Below are 23,004 nucleotides of genomic sequence, written 5' to 3'. Positions count from 1 at the left end.
GATTTCAACTTTAATTTTGCTATATTATGGTCACATTTAATCTGTCAGGGATACTTCTTTCATGTCTTCGTCATTTATTTTTGCTACTTTTAATATGACTTTTGCACTGTCCAGATTTTATTGTTTAACCCTTGTCCATCAAAAAATAAATAAGTAAACAGTGATGATATGAGCAAAGAGTGAAATACGCATAGACAATTACAATATGTTTTTTGTGAAAATTATTTACTCTACAGTTCAAAAGTTTGGGGTCAGTAAGGTTTTTCTTTAAAAGAAATGAATACTTTTATTCAGCAAGGAATTACAGCAAGGAATGAAATTGATAAAAAGTGACAGTAAAGGCATGTATTATTAAAATTAATGCTGTTCTTTTGAACAAATGCTGTGTTTCTGCATCACAGTTCCACAAATATTAAGCAGCACAACCATTTTCAACATTGATAATAATAAGAAATGTTTCTTGAGCAACAAACATTTGGTGTACAGTGAAAAGCTTAGAATATTAATTTTTTTTAAATTTTAATGAGACATTATTTAATTGTATTTACAATGCTAATAGTTATGAAATTAGCCTTAGATGGATCAATAAGTCTGCCATTTTATTAATTTTAAAATTTAATTTGCAATTAACTACAATACACCATGTAGTGCAAAAGACACTGCGGTGAAAATTCAAGCACTTTACCTGCAGTTGTCTGATACTAATGCGCAGATCTGACTCGTTAAATCCATAAGGAATGTTCCATCCCAGTGGCCCAAACTTTTTTCTCTCCTGGACAAGAGCATGGAAGAAGCAAACTCCATACAGGAGCTTCTCCCAGACCTATAAAACAGCAGTCAGTAATAAAATACTATTATATCTGAAACATGATGAAGAGTCAACATAAGACTGCAGACAGTCCCTCTACTCACTAGCTCTTTGTTAGGACAGGCTGCAAAGAACTCAGGGTCAGAGATGGGATCTGACAGATACGACTGCAACATGTTTAACCTCAAGCCAGTGGGAGGCTCATTGGTCATCTTCACTCCATTTTGCAAGATTGTTACTGGAAACTGGCAGAAAAAAAAAATCACAAACTTAAAGAGGATAAAGACAATTGTTTATTAAGGGATGTACAATATAAGTGTCCCATGGGTACCATTGGTGATGGGTAGCTGGTGAGCCAAAGACGGAAGTTTGGATGGCATGTGTCAGGGCTGAGGTCCTCACAGATCTTCTCCAAAGTGGACATCCAGGACACAGCCAGGTGGCAGTTCTGTAAGCACACCCAGGTGCCCTCCTTCATGGCAGAGCGGATCATCTTCACTGCTATGGGACCCTGGCCTTGTCCCAGAGAGATAGATTTAAACTGGGAGCCACCCATGTTCTTATCATTGGCAAATTTCAGCAGACCTAAAAAAAATAGGGGAAAACAGTGTTTCTATGTAGTATTTGACTTGTATCTTTAACAGGTTTTAAGTGTTCCCCTGCCATTATATTAGGTCAAGTTAATTTTATTTTATTTGATTTTTTTATATAGCGCCAGATCACAACAGAAGTAATTTAAGGTTACCTAAGACTATTTAAACATGTTGAGCTTATGAATGCAATGACCAATCAGAGGTGTTCAGATGAGTCATCGCTAAAAAGCCGGTGTTTTCTTCACTCGCTCGCTGCTGAATACCTCTTTCTGGCGAATTCTCTCGTCAGAAACAACAAAGTGCAAATGTGTGTACGAATCTGTAAGAAACTAATTTCATAGTGTGAACAGCTTCAGTGATTTTAATTTGAGTTTTTGAGAGTGCTCGAACTAGACTGTCAGTGAAAATGTTCTTTGTAACTCGTGCCCGCTCAAAAATAATAAGTGCATGACGCCCCTGATGTACATAATACTACTAATACTATTAGTACTACTACTAAAATGATTAAAACTTTAATTTTAAAGAAATAATCACACAACATTTCTTCCATGTTGTATTGTATTGTTTATAGTAAATCCCCTTTGTTTGCCAAAAAAAAAGTTTGTTTAATTTTCAATAATTAAAAGATAAATGAAATTAATGTATTATGCCTTCATTTGATAACCAGAAAAATTTAAATACACAACACAGAATTTCTGAGGGGGAAAAAAGCATTTCATAAGGCTATTTTAAGAATAAATTTGGGAAAAAATAAAACGGATTTCATAGGGCCCTACACAGGTAAGTAAACTCCCACCAGCTAACATATCCCGTCAATCAACAAGCTGGATGTTTCTGCATGGGTTTGTTGCATATGCAATCATTTAAAAGTCTGGTAGCATGTGATCCTCAGTAGTTTAGTGTATGATGCCCGGTTTTTCTCTGTAACCATTTCTAAAGTCTGCAAATGTATAATGCCTTGTGTTTTGAAATCTGTTCAGATTTTAAAAGTCGTGTAGCGTTTTCCAACCTCAAGTGTTTACCATAAACGTACTTCATGAAAAATTAAGTACACTCTAAATAAGATAAATGTTTACCTGTCCTATTTAACTGAAGTAATAAAGCACTCACTAGCCATAGGATCTGCTCCAGGAGAGAGTACAAACACCAGTGGAATGGTGCAGTTGGAATCACTGTAGCTCTTACTGAGGTCAAATGGAGGTGGTTCAACAAATCTCTTTCCCAATTTGTCAGTCACAAATTTGCTGATTGCTGGCTCAATCTTTGAAGAAAGGATAAAGTGAAATTAAAATTATTACTTTTTAATGACTATGATAAGAACATGTCAATTTCAAACTCAATGAGAACTCACTTTATCAGGTCTAAGGCCTCGGTAAATGATCATTTTTTGAAGTTCATTGAGTTGATCACACCAGGGCTTGGGCAAAGCTGTGTTGTATGGCTCCTTGCTGTCATAAATTGGCAGGAAAATCTCAGGACTCTTAATGAAGCTCTCCCTATATTTAGTCAAAGGAATGTGTCAGTATCAGCTGCAGAAGCATTGATATGTAACATTTCAGTCATTTCAGAAGGCATAGCAGAGACTTCATACTTGAGGCCCTCAAGGGCAGGAAGATCACTGGCCCGGCAGATCTCATCCCAGCTCTTGTCAGGCAGCCAGTTTGGATCAGGGTTGGCAACGTTGTTCTGTAGACCCACACCTCCAGTGAGCAGGAACATAAATTCAGAGTACTCGATCTCCTTCTTAGCCCTTAGAAAGATCAAGTTTAGTGTACAGATTCAATCAAGACCATATATACTTGGACATAAGTTTCATCATGTTTCTATGAAATCTGACAGTAATATGACAGCGTTGCTTTTATCTAGTAATATTCAAGACTGTACTAAAGTTTGAACTTACAGCAGTAGGTTAGAACAGAGCAGGAACGAGAAGAGGAGTTTGTCCTTCTCAAACAGTGAACGGCACACGTTGCAGTACAGGTTATAGGTGAAATGATCAATCAGGTATCTGAGTCTCTTCTCTAGATTCTTTGATTTATTGCTGTGAAATCCATATGCACAATAAATGCAAATGCAAATAAAAATGATTGATGCAGAATTTTTTAACTCATGTGCAGTTATTCCCCACCTGTCATGTATGGAGTTGACATAGAGGTTGACAAACCAGTTGAGAGAGTATTGATACATGGGGTCGATGTTGGCCAGGTCTGCGATACTAAAGAAGAGGATGGAGGAGTGCTTAGCAATGGCTCTGTAGCCTTCCCTCGACTCAGCTATTTCAATCTCAGTCTTCTCTGCGATCTGAATGTTCACAGAAAGGCACAGAGGTCAAACCAGAAACTCTCATGGCGTTAATAAAGGGATTTAATCTAAACCAACTCTTTAATGCACTACACCTGCTGTTTTTTAGTTATCTCATTAGACATGATCTTGGCAGCATCCAGGATCTGGATGGCACTCTCGTCTTCCAAGATGTTCCCCTCTGAGGACTGCAGAGTTTCAAGGATTTGGTCCTCGATCTCCTTAAGCTGCTTCTTATTGGCTGCAGACTGAAGAATCAGGGCATTTCTCTCCTCTTCTAATTCAGGCCTGAGGGAAAACAGAAGAGAAGTACTGTATCTTACAGGCAAAGACACTAATTCCGAATGATATTTTTCAAGAAAACGAAGGAATAAAATCAGAATCACCTCTCTTTTGCTACCACAATGCCAAGTAGCTGGTCTTCAAGGCCCTCTGGTGTAATCATGAAGTTAAGCAGACACACTTTGGTAGCTAGCTCAGGCAGGTAATGAGGGTTCCTCAGCTTTGTAGAGATGTAAAAGCGGAAGTCACTCGAATACTCAATTACACTCTCGCCCAATCTGATACAGTTCACACCCCCTACAAAAAGAAAGCAGGAACTCACTTTGATTTTCAACCCCTTGTAATGTGGGGTTTGGGTTTTGTTTTTGTTTCATGTTCATGTCCATGTCTTTTATTTTGTAATTGTTTCCTGATGTTAGCGTCATGCTTCCCTTGCCTCATGTCTCTCTGCCTCGTGTATGTGTCATGTTCTGATTGGTTGTTTTAGTCATGTGTCTTGTTTCCCATTGGTTTGTTCTTGTCATGTGACCCTCTTGTTTCCTATAAGTAGCCATCATGTTGCCATTGTCTGTCGTCGTGTATTGATGTTGTAACTCTGCTGTTGGTGAGTCCTGTCCATGCCAAGTCAAGTCTGTTCTAGTCAAGTCTGTTCATGTCAAGTCAAGTCAAGTCAAGTCTCGGATTATCGTTTGGATGTTTGGATCACTTGTAAATAAACTGCACTTGGGTTCTCACTTCAACTCGCCTTCAGTGGATTGAATTCGTTACACCCCTCTTTGAGAGTAAAATTAATCATGTAATCAAAATAATCTTTAAACAAGAACTTATTTAAAAAGTTGTTTAAGTAAAACACCTTGCTTGAAAACTTGTTTGAGGAGCAGAGGCTCTAAGGAAGGATCAAGCTCCTCTCCTACGTTCTCCAGCAGCAGTGGAGTACCAAACTGGATGCAGTTCTCAAGTGTTCTCATGTAGTCGGCATCAGTTAGCTTGATCACATTCAGGTTATGCTCCCGTTCTGAGTTTTTCACCCATTTGTTGGCCTGACCCTGAGGATCTATCATTAACGGCCTGGCAAAGAGAAAATCGGGTGGTAAAACATAACGCTTTGGTTCTAAAGTCAGAAGAAAAGACTTGTCATTATTTGTAACACAAGATTTCGAAATGATTTGGCTTTGTTGAGTCATACCATCTTCTGGAGTTGCTCACTATAACTCCATTATCAATGGAGAAGCTGTCGGTGGGAAGACCAGCAATATTCCAGGCCCTGATCTTGATTGGATCACCAAGTGTCTTACTTAGAGAGAAGTCATCAGAGGATGGGATCTTCTTGGACTGAGTAGAATGAAAACATTGAATAAATGACACTAAATATTAATTTGCAAACAAGACCAGTCTTCACTGAGACGAGCAGTGCAATACCTTGCAGAGCGTGGCCCACATTTTAATACAGTCATGGCGGAAGCTGGCAGTGAAAGCTCCCAGGTAAGCAATAACACCAGCAGATATTAGCACATCACCTGTCAAGTTATCATATGTGCACTGAAGGTCATTGGCTGCTTTCGACCACCTATGTAGAAATACAGGGACGCATACTCTGTTGGCTCAAATATAGGAACTAACTGACAGCATAGATTTCTAAGATTTGGTTGTAGTTGATTGAAACCTGGATTTTTCTCCTCCTAAACCTCCAATTAGCTTCTCGGCTCTCTCCAGCTTGCGAGCACAGAGGTCCACCTGGAACTCCAGCTGAGCTTTCTCTTCAGTCTTTTCCTCCAAAGTCTTCTGCAGTGAGGCCAGACGATCCTCCACCTCCTTTAGCTCTGCCCTCTTCTGGTTTAGCAGGGCCATAGTGGTGGCCAGGGATTCCTGGGCTACAATAAGGTTGGCTTTCTTAGGTGCCACCACCTAAGAGAGAAAATTATTTTAATTTCATCAAGAGGTATGAAACAATAAAAAAGTATAGATTTCCTTATATTAAAAGAAAGAAAAATGAAAGAAAAACAACATAAAATGTAACTATTTGTATGTAACTATCTAATAATTGTTGTAGAGAAGGAAACTACTGTTACTGGTGTGAGATACAGATGAGGGTCTATCTACCTTTGCCACTCTGTCATAAACCTCCATTGCAGTGATCCATCTGCAAAGCCCCTCAGCTGCAGATGAGGCCTTGGCCACTTTGGTGGGGTCAAAGTCAGGGTTGGTCATGTACTCACTACGGATTTTATGCATCACTTGAGCCTGTCACAAAACAACACCATTAAAATACATCAACTGCAGTGTTACGAAACAACCTACTGTACACACCCTACATAACAAAAAAGACTTACAGGGATATTGTCCTTGTCATACTCCTTCAGATCTTTGAGGAAATTCATGTCCCCTAGCAGCTTCTTGCTTGGACCCCAGTAGTCAAGAATCTATCAGAATAGATATCATGCTGTCAGAAAAAAAACAAAGAAAGCTCTAGTCATGTGACCTGTCTAGACTCGCTTTTGACCTTCTGTCCGGTTCCAGCAGGATCATTGATCTTCTCTGGTTTGATGTCCTTCATTACACACACCGCTGCCATCACTAGCTTCACTCCTGATGGAGGGTTCTTCATTGATTTTACAATGGTCACATCAGCTGGCTGAAATCACAAATCAAACCACACCTCTTATAATAATCTATAATTTTATAAACCACAATTTCCAACATTAAATCATACATGAATAATTATAGGGCTTTATCGATATTCTTTAAAAATTCTGGGTAGGGTTCGATATAATCCCAAAGTATTACATTTCTGTAATTCTGCATTCAGCATGAACTGATTAACATACTTACATGTAAATTTTTTAGATAATTATCATTATAGATTTTTTGTAAAATGTTTAATAGATTATTTTCATTACATAACAGACAAAAGTGCATGTGGATACTAAATTACAGTTCTTCTTTCTTACAGTCTTCCTTCTTAAATTCATTTTCATAATGAATTGTCTTCCTTGCATGTAGTTTAACATGATTAGCCACCTTCACACAGCACAGTTACTCTCCCCATGTCCGAATATGCGGACTTTCTTACAATATAGTGTGAAAAGCACTATGTAAAATAGGTAGTTGACCTTGAGTGTGTCCAGGGCAGACAGTGCAGCCTCCAGTGCAGGGATGGCCTCGGCCAAGTCACTCTCACACTCATTCTTCAAAGCCTGGGCTTCATTTGCTTTTAGAGTAGCTGTTTCTTCATCCACACGGACAAGTTTGCTTTTTGCCTCAACCTCCACTGACTCAACCTCTATCACCTGAGAAGAGAAACATGTAGCTAAAATATGCAGGCAAACGTTTATCAAAATTAAGATAACATACCTGAAATACTACTATAGGAACAACAGAAAAACTGCAAATCTATTCAATGGTAGTACAAAATGAACATTTGCTTTAAACACAGTACTGTAAGATAGATGCCAATGTTTCTTACTTTCATTATTTTGGTGTTGTCAATCTTAGCCTGTTCTAGTTTAGGCTGCAGGTCCACCAGCTCCTTCTTCATTTCACTCACCTAAACCAGCATAAATGCATTAAAATGTGTGCTGTCAAATGATTAATTGGGATTAATCACATCCAAAATAAAGGTTTTTGTTTACATAATATACGAGTGTGTACTGTGTATATTTATTATGTATATATAATCGTGATTAATCGTTTGACAGCACTAATTAAAATCATATTTCTGCCTAATTTTTGCTAATTTTTCTCTACATTATTCCCAACACATTACCTGAGACTCTGCAAAAGCCAGTTTGTCCAATCCATTTGTATATCTGTTTTTAGCACTCATAACAGTGTCTCGTTTTTGAGTGAGAAGAAGTCTGAAGGCAGCTATGAGCTCCAAGTAGGAAGTAGGAGTCACATAGTTATGGCGGCCCAGCTCTGACAAAAACCTGCAAAGATTACATAATTTTATAATCAATTGTGTTCTACAAGCCACAAGTAAAATAAACTGTTCTGTCATCATTTACTCACCTATTTTCCGTGAATTTTCTAGGAACCCCCCCTTTAACAGATCATACTAACTTTGATATAAACATCATACCTGTGAGACAGATCAATAGCAGAAGTGTGGAAGGTCTTGCAGATTGGCACGATTTCCTGTCGCTCAAGATCACTCAGCTCCAGTGTCTCCAAGAACTTATTAGCCACTCGCTCCAAAGCCTCTTCAGGCCATGGCTGGGGAGATCAGAAACTAAACTGTAACTTCACTTTCAGAGGAGGTTTATATTCAAAACTGGCTTAATTGGTGATTTTTTATTTATAACATGAATAGAAGCAATTAATTTAAAAGTTTCTCCAAACACAACAAGAAAATGCTTAACCATCTCTTCCCTGTCCTAGCCAACCTCACCTGAAACCAATCTATGGTGCAGCAGTTAATCAGGGAAGGGAACTGTCTCAGGCGGTTTCGGAAGGCATCTCCTATTGGGCTGAAGGCCACTACTATATGTAGGTTCTCTCTGCAGCGAGTCACAAAATAAGCAAACAGAGCCAGAGGGCTGAACTCCACATTTTTATTCCCAGCTTGAGCAATGGGGCGTACAGCCTGAAGAGGATACAGAGAAAAACACCGGAAAATAAAATAATAAAACAATATAGGTCTCTACACATCAATAAGAGTTTTTATATGATAATTGTATCTTACCTCCATGATTTCTTGCTTTTCATCCACAGCAAAGATGTTTGGTACCTCTCCTGTGTTTAAAATGCTGTCCACATCTTCTAAAAAGGCTTCATCCTTTATCTGAGCATCAGTGAGCAGGAAGACCATTTTCTGGCCCTTTACTCCAGCATTCTTCATCAGGCGCTAGACAACACAAAATCCATTAGTGGGCACATTTGACTTCTAAATATCTTCATGTTGCTCTTTTCCATACAACCGTTCAAAGTTACCAGGGGCTGTCAAGCTCCAAAAATATTGTAATGAACACTTGCAATATTGCACACAAGTAGTGCTTTAATGGTGTTTTTTGACATCCCCCGGTTGAAACAAATTGTCACATGGATTAGAGCTGCATGAAGATTTATCAAAAAAAAATTCTACTTTTGAGCTTCACTCAAACAATAACAGCATACAAGCTTGGAATGACATGATGGTGAGTAAATAATGAAAAATGTTAATTTTGTTTAATTATCCCATACCTTTAGATCATCTCTCCATTCATTCATGCCATAGCTTTTGGAGATCTCAGGCTGGAACAGAGTCATATTAGCCATAAAAGTGGCAAGCCTGGTGATGGACTGGCGGCCACTGCCTCCAACTCCAACCAACAAAGCATTTCCCCCAGGCTGTTTTAACACACGGCTGATCCTGGACAGGTGCTCCAGGACATAACTACACAAATGAACAAGGGAGACAATCAATCAAAAATGTCACACTTCTGCTCTCTTAAAAGTATTGTTCACCCAGAAATAAAAATAGTGTCACCACTTACTCACCCTCATGTCTTGCCAAACCTGTATGAATTTCTTTCTTCTGTGGAACACGAAAAAAGATACTTCGAAGAATGTTGGTAGTTAAACAGTTTCGTTTTCTAATAACTTCCACTGTATGGACAAACAATGCAATGGAAGTCAATGAGAACCAAAACTGTCTGGTTATCAACAATCATCAAAATGTCTTCTATTGGGTTCCCCCAAAAAAAAAAAAAAAGTAAGCCATACAGTTTTGGAATGACATGAGGGTGAGTAAATGATGACAGAATGTTCATTTTTGGATGGACTATTCATTTAAGATGATTCCTGTTGGAAAATTGCAGTATGTGGCATCATGCACTAAAGCGTAAACAGCTTTTTAAAAGTTACCGGAATATAACCAAGTTCATGCGGTTCTTGTGGGTTTGGTTGTACTCTTCCAGACAGGCTTCTACCACCTCACTGAAGCGCTCCATGGAGGGAACCTCTGCATACAGCCTCTCACTTTCATCCACGTCAGGGGTCATATAATCTCCAAATAACAAATTCCACATATTCTCCTCACAAATCTGAGGAAAAATAACACACACAAAAAAAACCTAACCATTTTGGTTTCATATGATCAAAAATGACTTTGTATTCATCTCTGGAAAGCAAGGCAGTATTTTTGTCCTATTAAATTAGTCTTTTTCATTAAAAATATATACATTTGGTTATAACTTGACACATTTATTTTAGAAAGTTGCCTAAGATATTAAGATAATACATACTAAATTACAGTCATTTTAAGTACATCATTTAATGAATGAGAAATTCTAAAGAAGCCTTGGATGTTTTTTTTTTACGTACAGGTTTGTTACCATCCTTAAGATGTTCAAAGACTGTGTCAAAGTTTTCCTTGAAGTGCTCCTTCACAATATTGCTTATGAGTGAGAAGAGCCAGGCTCGGTCCTGGTCATCCACAAGGCGATCATAGAAGACGCGGTACAATTCATGTACGAAAAGCCTGATCATTGTTCGCTTGTTTGCAAGTGATTCCTTCTTCAGTAGCAGGCAGCCCTGCACCACTCGTGAGAAATCTCTTAGGTTGAAAGTGTAATGAGACTTAGCTGGGGTGGGAAGGAGATTTTCTATAGCCTTTTTGTAAACCTATTTCACACAGAACACAGAATTAGACAATATAAATTAATACAGAAAAAAAACAAACAATGGAATTATATACCATATACCAATATACCATTCAAGAGTTTAGGCTGAGTAAGCCTTTGCTTTTTAAAAGAAAGAAATTAATAATTTTATTCAGCAAGGATGCATTAAAGCACAGGAATAAATTACATTTCAAAATATATTCAAATAGAAAACAGTTAAATTGTAGAATATCACAAAATGACTGTTTTCTTTGTGAGAATAAAAGACTTCTTTCAAAAACATTAAAGGGGTCATATGATGCGATTTCAAGTTTTCCTTTCTCTTTGGAGTGTTACAAGCTGATTGTGCATAGATAAGATCCCTGAAGTTGCAAAGACTAAATTTGAAAAATAATGTGTTTTTTGAACATTAAAGCATGTCAACATATTCTGTTACACCAAATACACAAAATAATGAGCTTTAAAAAAGCATCATATGACCCCTTTAAAAAACCATTCCAACTTTTGAACGGTACTTTATATACTGAACATGACTTACCTCAAGTGTTGCAGTGACTATCTGATTGCCAATCGGGAAGCAGTCAGATGGGAAGTCATTGGTCCGGAGGTAAAAGGTCACAACATTAGAGAAAATGCGCACCATGGTCTCATCACTGAATGAATTGATGCTGCAGATGTTAAAATGGCGTAGAAAACGAGGAGTCACTGCATTCCTCCCACCACCAGGGGGTCCCATGGCAGAGATCAGTTGCAGGTCCATAAGGGTGATTTTTGAGGTGTCCTTAAGGTCATACCTACAATATAAGGACTATTACAGAGTTCTATAAGCTCAGATCTATAACAGCACATAAGAGCAAAGAGTAAAAAGACTAGGACAGATAACTGATTTATAGTGTATTAAAGTTTTCATTTACCAGTTCCCATGGTCAAAATACTGACGAAGCAGCTCAATTGGGGGTTGTGCACCAAACACCTCTTTTGCTGGCATATTCATGTCATCCACAAAGATGATGCATTTCTTTCCCATGGGAGGTCCATACACTCCCTTTCGCCTCTTGTCTAGTCTGGACATAATAATGTTCTATAGGATAAAGAGAGCACTTGTGTTATAGAAAAATACTACTGAAAAATTACTTAAATTATTAATTTCAACAATATATTGACTGTACGGTGAGTGGGAAGTATCCTGGTGGTTACCTGAGTCTGATTGGCACTGGTGCGAGCAGAGAAGTTGACGAAGAAGGGAAGGAAGAGTTCTTTGTCGAGATTGTTCATTAGTTTTTCTTTCACATAAACAGACTTTCCTGTGCCTGTGGGGCCGACGAGCAAAAGAGGCCTAAATCAAAGTGAAAAACAAGAACATTTAACAATTTAACAATTTTGGGTCAATAGAATAAAACAAATTAAAATGAATATAAGTTAATGCAGTGGTTATAAAACGGGGGTTCAGCAAACTTCCAAAGGCGTTGCAGGATGACTTAAAAGTATTTAAATTAATAAATTATTATTAATATATTAAAATAATGCAACTCTATTGTAAATTAAAATGCTTGAAAAAACAAAATCAAGATGTAACCTTAAAAAAAAACCAAACTCATATTTCTTTCTCCCCTCAAAACCCACTGGTCTAATGTTTGTCAAGATATTAAAATAGAATACTTACATCCCATACTGAATGCAGAGATCCATTAAGTAAGTATATCGCACAGTGTCAATTGTGGGAACAATGATGTCCTGTACTTTGGTATTCTTGTCACCTAATAGTGCATTTCTGATCGACTCATTCCAGTGGACCCAACGACCTTTTCCTTTGAACTAATTTGAAGTAAAAAGAGTCATTTTCCAGAGTAATATCTCTCAAATTCTCATACTACTGCACTACTATATACCAACCTCATAACTGTAGTCATAGACAAGACCTTTCTCTTCGAATGGACACTCCCATTTAGACACAGCAGCAGGTATGGGGTAGTTTTCTGCCTTTCCTGAAATTATTTCTCTCAAAAACTGATCAAATCGACTGCGGCTGTCTGTATCACAGCATCCACCGACAGACCACACCAGGGCAAAGGCAAAAGCTGCCTGCATAGGCCAGAATAATTCATGTTTACAAATTTAACTGCATTCTGATGAGTTGTACATTGTACCTTTTACATGAATAATTACCATGATCCATGTGCGTATGTTTTTGTTCCCTGGATCTTCATCTAAAGGCCCAGTCAGCAGCATCTCAAAGAGTCGTGTGAGAGACACAACAGTATTACTGTTGCTGGTGGGAATGACCTCCTGGAATATTAAACTCAATGAGCTCTGACTGATTTGTTGACAACGTCTAAGATAAAAAATAATCTAATGTGATTATGCTATAAGCAATTCATTATGTAAAACAATTACCCGACACTGTTTGCGTAATAAAACAAGTGCAGGAGGAAGTAACCACTCAAAGAGCTGCTGCAGTAGTGTGGAATTGTCTTGTGACTGAAGTGGGTCAGGAAGTGTTCTCATCCATGATAGCGCCAGAGGAGTCCATCCTAGCTGAGACGGCTCCATGTAGATCATTCCACAACGACTCACTGTGGCTGGCTAATTCAGGAATTAAAAATTGTTAGTACGGTATAGATAATGAAGGCTGAAGTGGTTTTGAATTTGCTTCATATATGGATAGTGCTTAGGTTTAATATTCAATAATGAGATAGGCTGACTCACAGAGGCTTGTGACAGATCCATGGCCTCAAAAATCAGACTCATCTGATTGGACATCTGGATAATCTCCCCACTCATGAGGCATAGCTAAAATTTAACAAAATTTCAGTTATTATATACATGTTATTTACATGATAGGAAGATCTGCTATCATGTAGCATATCTATCAAAATATATGCTATCATGTCATCCTAAAATAATGTTAACTTGCCTTTTTGTTGTCATCCAGCACTGTGTTCATGCTCTCAATCCAAAGCGTATCTATGGGGCCATCGAACACCACCCATTTCCTGTCTGGGGTGTCACTTGAGGCAAATTCTCGAAAGCTGTTTGCCACAATCCCATCTGTCCACTAATTAAATAAAAATGCACAAGTAAAAAAAAAGATACAAATAAACAAGCGGTTGCTTTTTATAATATGATGCAGAAACCAAGCTCCTACCTCATGGGAGACAGGATCAAACTGACCAAACACTTGGCCCATCGTTATAGATTTAGGATTGACAGTTTGATACACAACTTTTTCTTCCTCATTATAGCCCCTCTCATTCATCAGGGTCAAAGTATCAGCAAGAACATGAAGTACTTTGGTTTTTCCAGCAAATGGTTCTCCAACAAGCATGAACCTATGGAATAATGTATTATACAATGTATTATGAAAATGCATGGATAAAAATTACTATAACATTAATGTAAAATAAAATGTAATATTACATTTGCATTTAGAATTACATGTTTTACATTACCAGTTTAAATATTATTGGTAAGGGAAATACCAACTTACCCATGACGAACTATCATCATCTCATAAGTTTGAATTATTTTGTCCAAGAAAACCTTTACAGGTTGCACATTGTGATTTTTGCTGCACTCTTGAGCACATTCCAGGAATAACTATTGCATATGAACAAAATGTAATTAAAATATTGTATTTATCATTACAAATCTAAATTAAAAACATTAAGCAAAGTGTACCTTATAATCTGCCACAGGTAGTGAAATTCCTGGGAATAGGTCACTAGTGATTCCATTGAAAAGAGGGATATCATGGGAGAGAAACTTGGGCTCATTTACATCCTTGATGGACCGTAGAAGCTAAAACAAAGAGAGGGTAATGTATCTGATTTTAACCAGCTTTTGGTATAAGACACTGGGTTAACTAGACTTCCATTTCATTAACTTACAAGTATATCCTCATTTTCATCTGGAAATTTGAGTTTGAGATTCCCAGCAGCCACCAGCACTGCTTTAACGGCTCTCATCCCATAGTCATAGTGGAACTGAGAAGACAGCTGCTCAGAGCACAGTCTGTAGGTCATCACAATCTTCACTGAGAGAGGCTTAGCATTGAGGAAGCCATACGAGTACAAGGAGATCTCAGCGATCAGTGCATAGTTAGGCACCATCATGGCCACTGTTCTAAACAAGACCTAAACAAGAGTAACATGAACATAGAACAGTACAGTTAAAGCCATGTTAGATAATGTGATCTTAATGAAACAATTTACCCATAATACACACTAAAAAAACACCTTGAGGTTATCAGGTAGTTCAGATCGGCCAGCGTATCCAGGGTTCATGGTGATGGCCACAAAACAGTTGGGGTTGAGGCGTAACTCTGTTCCCTCAAAGTCAAAATACTCAAGTCTCATTTCGATGGCCCTCTGAATACATAGGATCTGCTGAGCCACCACAGACAGCACCTCCAACTCAATCCGGTTAAATTCGTCAAAGCATGCCCAGGCACCAGAAGACGCCAATCCCTTGAAGAACTAGAAAAGAATATTCAGGCAAACGCTGACTTGAGATTTTATATGAGAGTTTATGTTATTTACAGAGCCCATTCAGTAAATGCTAGATAAACTGATGATTATAGCCTAATGAAATTTGAGCGCAAGAGATGACCATGCTAAAGTTTCTGAGCTTTGACAAGTCCTTGAACATAATTCTAGCTCTTCATTCGAAACAAGACCCTCTCACCTTCCCCATGGCTAGATAGTCAAGGCCATCTGAACAGTTAAACACCACACACTGCACAGCAAGGGCTTTGGCCAGATCTTTGGTGGTCTCAGTTTTGCCTGTGCCTGCGGGTCCTTCAGGAGCTCCACCCAAATTCAAATAAAATGCTCCAATCTTTAAAAGAGGACAATAAACCAGATATCAGAAAAGGAAATAACTATGCCTCAAACATAATAAATATGTAGCTGGCATGATTAATGTTAGTTTGATTATTGTTTCAGATTTAATAAATAAATTGTCACAACTATTTGAGTATTTTCTGTATTCTCATAGCATAATAGCAAAGCATAATAAATAGCATAAAATAAATTCGCCCTTTAATATACCAAAGTTCGGTAACATCTGTCTGTCAACGGTGTGATGACCAAGCGAGGAGAGTTTCCAAGGTATTCATAAGCATACTTGACATCACAGTTTATAATGCGGACACGGACATTGTCGCCAGCCCAATAGTAACGTAGCTGAGCAAGCCACTGGAAATCTGTCTCATTAGAAACTCCTGAAATGGATATTGAAAGTTAAAAGTTTTTAAATGAAAAAGAACAAACTGTACAATACAGTAACCACAAATTCAAATAATGATGTCATACAATACAGAAACATTTTTTTTTCACAAAACAGAAGAATGCTTTTTAGCAGATCAATCAAAACAAGAGAACCTTTCTCTATCATCTCCATGACCACATCCCTGGCATGCACATCTATGGTCACTAGGGCCCCCAGAGTGGTTCGTGTCTGCTTGGTCAGCTTCCCCCTCACCAGCTCCACGATATCATTCAGCTGATTCTGCAGCTGCTTATGGTAGTTCTTCAGACCCTATGAAATCATTCAGATCAATATCTCTGGTACACAGTTAACAGAATCCAATGGTCCACTGATATTCAGAGTGGTTTCCTTACATTAGCACCACTCCTGATGGCCTCATGCACCTCCAGCGTCCAGTACAACTGTGAAGTACAGAGGACCACCTGTCCAGGCCACTCACGTACCCACTGACTCCTTTTAATCTCTGGATAAGCCTGAACACATTCAAGACAGTAACCTGGTGCATAAAAAGTAATAAAGACCAAAAGTTGACACAAAAAAATACAAATGGGAACTTGAGTCTTACCAGTCTGGAGCGATTGATCACATCCCTGATGCTTCTCAGCATGATGTCTTCCACCTGCACCAGCCACTTCTCCACAGCTCCTCGTGCCTCAGACGTAGAGATCAGCTGGATGAGCTCCACACGCTCCCCCTCACTGCTGTACATGGCCTGGATGTCCAAGTTAGGCAGGAAGTCCAGTTTGGCGATGCCCTCAAAACATTTCTTTAAGTGAGGCTGCACTCGCATGGGATCTTTGGTTTCTGAGAGAATCTCCAGCATCTCATCATTTGACAGGAAAAAGAATCTGCAGAGTGTGAAAAGGAAATACTGATATAAACAACACTGAGGATATATGGCATGACAGCTCGAAAGTATGGCACAATGTACTAACTTAAAGGTGAAGTGTGCAGTGTTGTTATTAAAACTAAGCAAGTAACTATTAAAATAGTTTTTTGAAGTAAAATATAAATATTAGCAGAAAAAAGGAGAAATGTTGCTTTGGTAAATAACTGAAATAAGTTTAAGCTGAAATACTAAAATTACTAAAACTAAAATAAAATGAAAAATAAATAAATTAAAACAAAATACATTAAATAAAAATAAGAATTAGAAATAAAATTATATATTTAAACTAAATACTTTTTTATAAAAATTATACAAATGACAAAAGCAATTAAATTAACAAAACAAACTAACGTTAAAATTGAAAATATAAAAATAAAATATTAATAAATACTATTATAGTATATAAATGATTATTAAAATAACACTTTGTGTAGCATCACTGAATGAAACTGCAAAAATAATGACCAAGTAATTTCCAAGTATGTTGTCTGCCACTGGTCAAAAAAAGTTAGCCCTGTCCCAAACTCACATCATTGGTTAAGCCAGTGTTGTTGTGGCAGAACTTGTTAGAATGATCAAACAAACAGCATGCTTTTAGTTGCAGTTTTCAGTCAAATCTACATATGAATGGCTTATTTTTAAAATTGAAAAAAAAAAAAAGTACTTTAGCTTAAAACATGCAAAATATTAAATATATTACCGTGGAAAAAACAGTCTTTTCTTTTCAAGGTATGCATTCAAGCCCTTCATAATGTTCTCAAGGAGGATGTAGGACTCTTGCAGTTTTTCAAACAATCCAGGCAGAGAAGTAGCAGCTAAAACCTGTACAAATGGGAGGATTATTGGTATTAGTTCTTTCAAACATAAAAAACCCAAATAAATGAGAACATAAGCTAGAACATAAGCAAAATGATTTCTAAACCTCCAATTATTTTATTGTTTGTATTTAGTATATGTCATCACCTTTGGGTCCTTCACACAGTGAATCATGACCTCCTTCCAGTGTTTGTTTACAATCTGGAAGAGACGGCCCTCCTCAGGCATCTGCTTCATTATATCCTCAGAACTGAAGATGGGCTCAAGGTATAGCCACTGATGTTGTACCTTCAGCCACTCATCTATAGTGTCTTGGATACGGATCAAACGTTCCTCCCAGGTCTGGTTTAAAACAACAAAACTTGCTCACTATTCCTTGCCCATGATCAAGAAAACTTACAGCATATTTTTAGCTATTTTTAAAACTTTAGAGGTTTTTGAAACAAGCTTATTTTGAAACCGTTTGTGATATTGGTTCACATGTTTGAATAAAACTAAATATAAATTTTAATTCTCAAATAACTAATCACTCATTTCTTGAAATGCCCATCCCTCAACCTTGATCTCACCTTTATTTCTGTCTCAAAAGGCTTGATGAAAGGAGAGCCTCTCATAGTTTGGGTTTTCACTATCTGGTCATCCAGCATGGTTTGAATCTCATCCACAGAGGACAGGATGGACACGCCGGTGTCCCTGTATGGATGATATTGAAATGACACCGTATCCCAAACCTCCATCATATTCTGCATGGCCCTCTCCAGAGCGAATTCCTGAAAGTGAACGGTTTCCAAAAAGATGTGAGTTGTTTTGTCTCTTTATGGCATATAACTGCATACAGGAACTGCAATAAATAATACGAGTGTTGATTCACAGTGTTATTACTTTGCTGGCTCCTGCACTGATGTTCTCAAACAGTTCCAGGTACGGGGTGAGGTTCTGTTTAAGGATTTTGCGCAGCGTGCTTCCAGAGTCAGGGGTCAAGTCATTGCCTGCAATTTCTGACATTTGCTCCCAGTGTCGAGGTCTGATGCCGGGGTTACACATGATGGACACCAATGGAATGTACTCCTAAGAATAGGAAATAATTTTAAAGGGACAATTCACCCAAAAATCTAAATAATGTGATAATTCCATGAACACTGTTAATTGTTTAATAGGATGTAAACACTACCTTGAACTCTTTGACTTGCTCCACAACACTGGTACAAATGAGAATAGTGGCACTCTCCTGTTTGTCCTCCTCCTCTTTGGGCTTGCTCTTTAGTCCTGCTATTTTCTCCTTCTCTTGCTCTGCCTTATTCTGTTTCTGCTGGAAGAACTTCTGCATCTTGTATATTTCTCTGAAGTACTCCTCAACCTCCAGCTCTATACTCTCACCATTCAAATCCAAGAAAGACCCGTCCATCCATCTACACTCAGATGACAGGATAAGATGTCATTCTTTATAACATTAATCAAGTTCTTGGAGAGAAAAAGAAACTGTCTGAAAATAGTGAAAACTAGGTGATCCATTATAATAATTGGATAAGAAGAATATGATACCTCTTTCTTGTGCGTTGCCATTTCAGAACCAAGTTGAAGAGCTTCTGATAGGGCTCAATAGATTCCTTTATCACCTCCACCTCTGGGTATGAGGTTTGGTCCCATTTGTAAAGGGCTTCTTCTTTGTTGATAAAGACAATTGATTCCTCAGTGTCCTGAATTCTTTTCTGCACTGTTCTCACATCAGAAGCATACTGGAAAGTAGAGGAAGATTTCTTTCAGAAGTCAAGTAATCATGCCAGATCAGGTCAAATAAATAGTTTAGCCCAAAAAGAAAACTTTGAGACCTCACCTTCATGTCATCCCAATGATATCCATTTGTGTTTCATAAAAGAAAGAAATAATATGGGATTGAAATGATGTGACTGAGTAAATTATATTTGGCTGACAAAATTTTCATTTTACGCCAACTGTTATTTTAACTGGACAAATCAACTGAAGATTTCAGTTTGTAATATACCTGTTGCATCATATCAAGTTCAGAGCATTGTGCAAATTCCTCCATCCTGCGGCCTACTTTCTCTAGCTCTAGAAGCAGCTTCTCTCTTCGAACTTGAAGTTCTTGTTGACCCTTCTGCTTGGCTTCTTCCATCACCTACAACAACAGAGTGCATAAGTCCTTCTAACAGAAACAAGTTTGTATTTTTTATTTACTGTATGTCCTTTCAAAACATCACCTCATCACTTTGATCGAAGATCGGGTAAATGTTTTGTGGCCAGAGCAGTACTGTGGCATTCAGTTCAAGATGCTCTGCATCAAAAATATGTACATCCATCAAATAATTCATCCTGTGTTGTGCTTCCTAGAAAACGTAATATAAAAAGTTATTTGATTTGTTATTCGCAGTAAGAACATTTAAAATAAATAGTTTTGAGGTACCCACCGTTATCCTATTGTTGAGCTCCTCTATTCCCTTGGTTTTCACCTGACCAGTGTAAGTAATCATTTCCATCATGTCCTCTGTTGTTTCAGGCACTTTTAAAGCCCTGTCCCGAATACCCTCAAACTCTTTACAAATCCTGAAAAAAAAAATTCAGATATATACATCGCAGATCTAAAGAGAAATTAGACAAAGGGATAGTTTATCTAAAAATGTCACACAGGTTTTAGAAGACATAAAAGGGTGAATAAATGATGATAGAATGTTCATTTTGGGGTGAAATGTTCCTAATATATTGGCAAAAACAACTCAAGCACTGAACTTACAGAAGACTGCATTGATGGTGTGAACTAACAAGCTTCCCCACAATGATTTCAGAAAGGGTGTTCGCTTTGTTTGCAAGTCCTTGTTTGAGCTCCTCACAGTCAAGTTGGACCATGTCAAAATGGATCAGAGAGGGAAGACCAGAGATCTCTTGCGATAATGCCCGAAACCGTTCCACTTGCTGACATGTGATATATGAACACACAGACATGTAGTATACAACAGATTAAACACAAAAAAATAAAACAGACACCTTAGTACATAAGTAAAAATACATTTCTGTTCAAAACTTTGGGGTGAGTAAGATTTTTTTCTTTTGAACGTAATTAATTAGGACTTTAAAAAATATATATAAAAAATTAATCTTCTGAACTTTCCATCATCAATATAATTACATAAAATAAATTAAATTAAATTATAATTACATTAAATTAAAATATATTAAAAAAAGAAAACATTTATTTTAAATTGTAATAATGTTTCACAATAATACTGTTTTTACTGTATTTCTGATTAAATAGATGCAGTCTTGGTAAGCATAAGAGACTTAACATAAACAAGTACAATCTTACCAACCTCAAACTTTTGAACAGTAGTGTATATAATATATTGAATTAAACATAAGCTGACCTTGGTGTACTCATCAAAAGAATGCTCTTCTTCCATTAATGTCTCCACTTGAGACTGTGCCGTCCCATCGACTAACCAGTCATAGCTGTCAACTAAACAATATTCATGTAATTGAGCAGAATAATAGAGAGTCACAAAACACATTACACATTGTTCTATGTGGTTTTAACCCATTCATATGTGGTTGCTAAGGTGTTGCTAGGGTGTTTTGGGTTTTGCTTACCATAGCTCTGGAAGTGTTTGGCAGGTCCATCCAAGTTTATTCTTACAGCATTCCTAAGAGTGGTCTGTGCCCACATCTGAACATGATCTGGGAGCTTGGCATCCACTACAGAAATGTTGCCCTCTGCTAGCCATGCCTGGACCGTCTGCACTCTCTGTGGGACAGGCAGGACTTAATATCAAACATGAGCTCATAAACTTATCCGATCTGATCCACATAGTCAAAATAATTATGTGCAACACAACTGCACATCAATATATATTTCCCAACCTGCATGGTATTGCTGATCAGGTTTGCAATTTCAAGCACAGCCTCCTCTAGATCACGAAAATTAGGATAAAAATCCATCTTCTCATCATCAAATATTAAGTCCATCTTGAATAGGGGAAGCTTGCTGATGTTGAGGGGATCAAACAAGCTGACAAATGCCACCACACTCCTCTCAACTAGTGCCTTTAGCTAAAAAAGGATAAACAAAACCAATTATTCCATTATCCTTAGTCAACATCAAAACATCAATATAGTTGGAAAAAAAACGCATAGACAAAGATAGCAGATATAAAACTGTGTGACAAATAATACTCAGCTCACCTGATTGGATAAAAGCATTGAGGCACAGTTGTAAAAGGAGTCAAGCTTTTTGGGTTTGACTTTCTGCACAGTGTCTTTGCTGGTGAGCAGGTGAATGACTTTGGGGAACCAGGATTTCATGAGTCTGTCCTCTACCCTCTTGCACTCAACAGCCACTTTGTTCTTCAGACTTTCACAGTCTACAGGCCCTGTGGACCTTTATAGCAGGTTTCAAGATGTGCATTACACATTCAAATTTCAATTCATATGGATACTTGAATATACTTCTAAAATAAACAAAAATTAATTTTTTTCAATGTTTTCAGTCTTAAAAGTCTCATTTAAAGTTTATTTATTATTATTTAAAAAGCAGCTATGTTTTTTATTAATGTTTGTTAACTTTAATCCACCAAATCAAATCAACATGCAGGAATTCATGTTACTGTCATGTCACATTAAAGCCATAAAACAGGACATTAGACCCTCATGGCAAGTGTATTTATTTATTTTATTTATTTATTTTTACATTTTTCTATTTGATGGCTGAATGAAGAATCATTATTTATTTATTTTTGAAAGTGCATGGTGTAAATGTTTTCAATAATGTTTAAAACAAACATAAATACAAAGATTACATATGTGTGCAGCCTTGCTGCTTGTAGTTTGAATTTGATTGTCAAAAGATTTATCCTTTTCATCATCTTGGAAATACTTACTTGCCATTGACCCAAGCAACAAATATACAGCATGTAATCAGAAAATGAATGATTCCAGATAACAAATGTAACGGCAGTACCTGCAGTCTGAGAGATCAATAAGGAGCAGGTGGGAGAACGTGCTGTAACAAATATCAAGGACATTCTTCATGACTGGATGTAATATGTGTAGATTCTTCTGCATCTCTTTTCGACTCTGCACAAAGCTGTCATGCCATGGACAGGAGAAATCTAGAATTCTGGTGAAGCAAAACCAAGATCATAAGAACTGCCCTTTTGTCAGGTACACTTCATAATCTGGCCGTATTAAGATCATTAAGTTAAATATTGCTAGAATATTTACATTTTATGTATAATTATTTATTTACAATCTGCACACTTACTCAGCAGATCTGTTGCTCTCTTGAGAAATTGTGTCAGTTGACTGTGGATCTTTTAGTACAGTGCTTACTAGAATAAAAACATTAATAACAACCTAATGAAAACCCAAAGGTTTAAGTTGCTTTATAAATAAAAACTTTAAAACACACACACACATGCGCACACACACACACACACACAC

At 37.4% G+C, this 23,004-nt stretch overlaps 1 protein-coding gene across 1 annotated transcript in view; it reads right to left on the bottom strand.

Annotated features, from left to right (window-relative positions):
• dnah12 (dynein, axonemal, heavy chain 12) overlaps window positions 1-23,004 on the bottom strand; it is a 29,210-nt gene that overhangs the window by 3,375 nt on the left and 2,831 nt on the right. The window contains exons 6-66 of the mRNA XM_016465023.1: window positions 22,826-22,892; window positions 22,523-22,684; window positions 21,748-21,943; window positions 21,427-21,615; window positions 21,157-21,310; window positions 20,934-21,025; window positions 20,306-20,484; window positions 19,983-20,118; window positions 19,776-19,901; window positions 19,559-19,693; window positions 19,099-19,292; window positions 18,728-18,965; window positions 18,439-18,624; window positions 18,126-18,326; window positions 17,704-17,898; window positions 17,441-17,562; window positions 16,417-16,699; window positions 16,205-16,324; window positions 15,965-16,121; window positions 15,632-15,804; window positions 15,267-15,419; window positions 14,819-15,058; window positions 14,471-14,716; window positions 14,262-14,381; window positions 14,071-14,180; window positions 13,729-13,912; window positions 13,498-13,638; window positions 13,290-13,373; window positions 12,978-13,166; window positions 12,750-12,869; window positions 12,477-12,665; window positions 12,247-12,398; window positions 11,781-11,919; window positions 11,498-11,664; window positions 11,122-11,377; window positions 10,285-10,584; window positions 9,826-10,004; window positions 9,163-9,355; window positions 8,666-8,827; window positions 8,372-8,566; window positions 8,063-8,196; window positions 7,748-7,910; window positions 7,448-7,528; window positions 7,095-7,271; window positions 6,485-6,616; window positions 6,315-6,404; window positions 6,085-6,225; window positions 5,648-5,889; window positions 5,404-5,551; window positions 5,171-5,316; window positions 4,838-5,052; window positions 4,089-4,281; window positions 3,798-3,990; window positions 3,530-3,702; window positions 3,302-3,442; window positions 2,993-3,151; window positions 2,753-2,897; window positions 2,512-2,662; window positions 1,140-1,393; window positions 913-1,053; window positions 686-823 (exon numbers count right to left, since the gene is read on the bottom strand). Coding sequence (XP_016320509.1) covers window positions 686-823; window positions 913-1,053; window positions 1,140-1,393; window positions 2,512-2,662; window positions 2,753-2,897; window positions 2,993-3,151; window positions 3,302-3,442; window positions 3,530-3,702; window positions 3,798-3,990; window positions 4,089-4,281; window positions 4,838-5,052; window positions 5,171-5,316; window positions 5,404-5,551; window positions 5,648-5,889; window positions 6,085-6,225; window positions 6,315-6,404; window positions 6,485-6,616; window positions 7,095-7,271; window positions 7,448-7,528; window positions 7,748-7,910; window positions 8,063-8,196; window positions 8,372-8,566; window positions 8,666-8,827; window positions 9,163-9,355; window positions 9,826-10,004; window positions 10,285-10,584; window positions 11,122-11,377; window positions 11,498-11,664; window positions 11,781-11,919; window positions 12,247-12,398; window positions 12,477-12,665; window positions 12,750-12,869; window positions 12,978-13,166; window positions 13,290-13,373; window positions 13,498-13,638; window positions 13,729-13,912; window positions 14,071-14,180; window positions 14,262-14,381; window positions 14,471-14,716; window positions 14,819-15,058; window positions 15,267-15,419; window positions 15,632-15,804; window positions 15,965-16,121; window positions 16,205-16,324; window positions 16,417-16,699; window positions 17,441-17,562; window positions 17,704-17,898; window positions 18,126-18,326; window positions 18,439-18,624; window positions 18,728-18,965; window positions 19,099-19,292; window positions 19,559-19,693; window positions 19,776-19,901; window positions 19,983-20,118; window positions 20,306-20,484; window positions 20,934-21,025; window positions 21,157-21,310; window positions 21,427-21,615; window positions 21,748-21,943; window positions 22,523-22,684; window positions 22,826-22,892 — 10,181 coding nt within the window. The remainder of the gene's footprint in view (window positions 1-685; window positions 824-912; window positions 1,054-1,139; window positions 1,394-2,511; window positions 2,663-2,752; window positions 2,898-2,992; window positions 3,152-3,301; window positions 3,443-3,529; window positions 3,703-3,797; window positions 3,991-4,088; window positions 4,282-4,837; window positions 5,053-5,170; window positions 5,317-5,403; window positions 5,552-5,647; window positions 5,890-6,084; window positions 6,226-6,314; window positions 6,405-6,484; window positions 6,617-7,094; window positions 7,272-7,447; window positions 7,529-7,747; window positions 7,911-8,062; window positions 8,197-8,371; window positions 8,567-8,665; window positions 8,828-9,162; window positions 9,356-9,825; window positions 10,005-10,284; window positions 10,585-11,121; window positions 11,378-11,497; window positions 11,665-11,780; window positions 11,920-12,246; window positions 12,399-12,476; window positions 12,666-12,749; window positions 12,870-12,977; window positions 13,167-13,289; window positions 13,374-13,497; window positions 13,639-13,728; window positions 13,913-14,070; window positions 14,181-14,261; window positions 14,382-14,470; window positions 14,717-14,818; window positions 15,059-15,266; window positions 15,420-15,631; window positions 15,805-15,964; window positions 16,122-16,204; window positions 16,325-16,416; window positions 16,700-17,440; window positions 17,563-17,703; window positions 17,899-18,125; window positions 18,327-18,438; window positions 18,625-18,727; window positions 18,966-19,098; window positions 19,293-19,558; window positions 19,694-19,775; window positions 19,902-19,982; window positions 20,119-20,305; window positions 20,485-20,933; window positions 21,026-21,156; window positions 21,311-21,426; window positions 21,616-21,747; window positions 21,944-22,522; window positions 22,685-22,825; window positions 22,893-23,004) is intronic.

The sequence above is a fragment of the Sinocyclocheilus anshuiensis genome, unplaced genomic scaffold (genome assembly GCF_001515605.1).
Source record: "Sinocyclocheilus anshuiensis isolate Anshui unplaced genomic scaffold, SAMN03320099.WGS_v1.1 scaffold1053, whole genome shotgun sequence".
Taxonomy (NCBI): Eukaryota; Metazoa; Chordata; class Actinopteri; order Cypriniformes; family Cyprinidae; genus Sinocyclocheilus; species Sinocyclocheilus anshuiensis.
The sequence above is the reverse complement of the archived record's forward strand: the minus strand, read 5'-3'. Positions and strand labels throughout refer to the sequence as shown.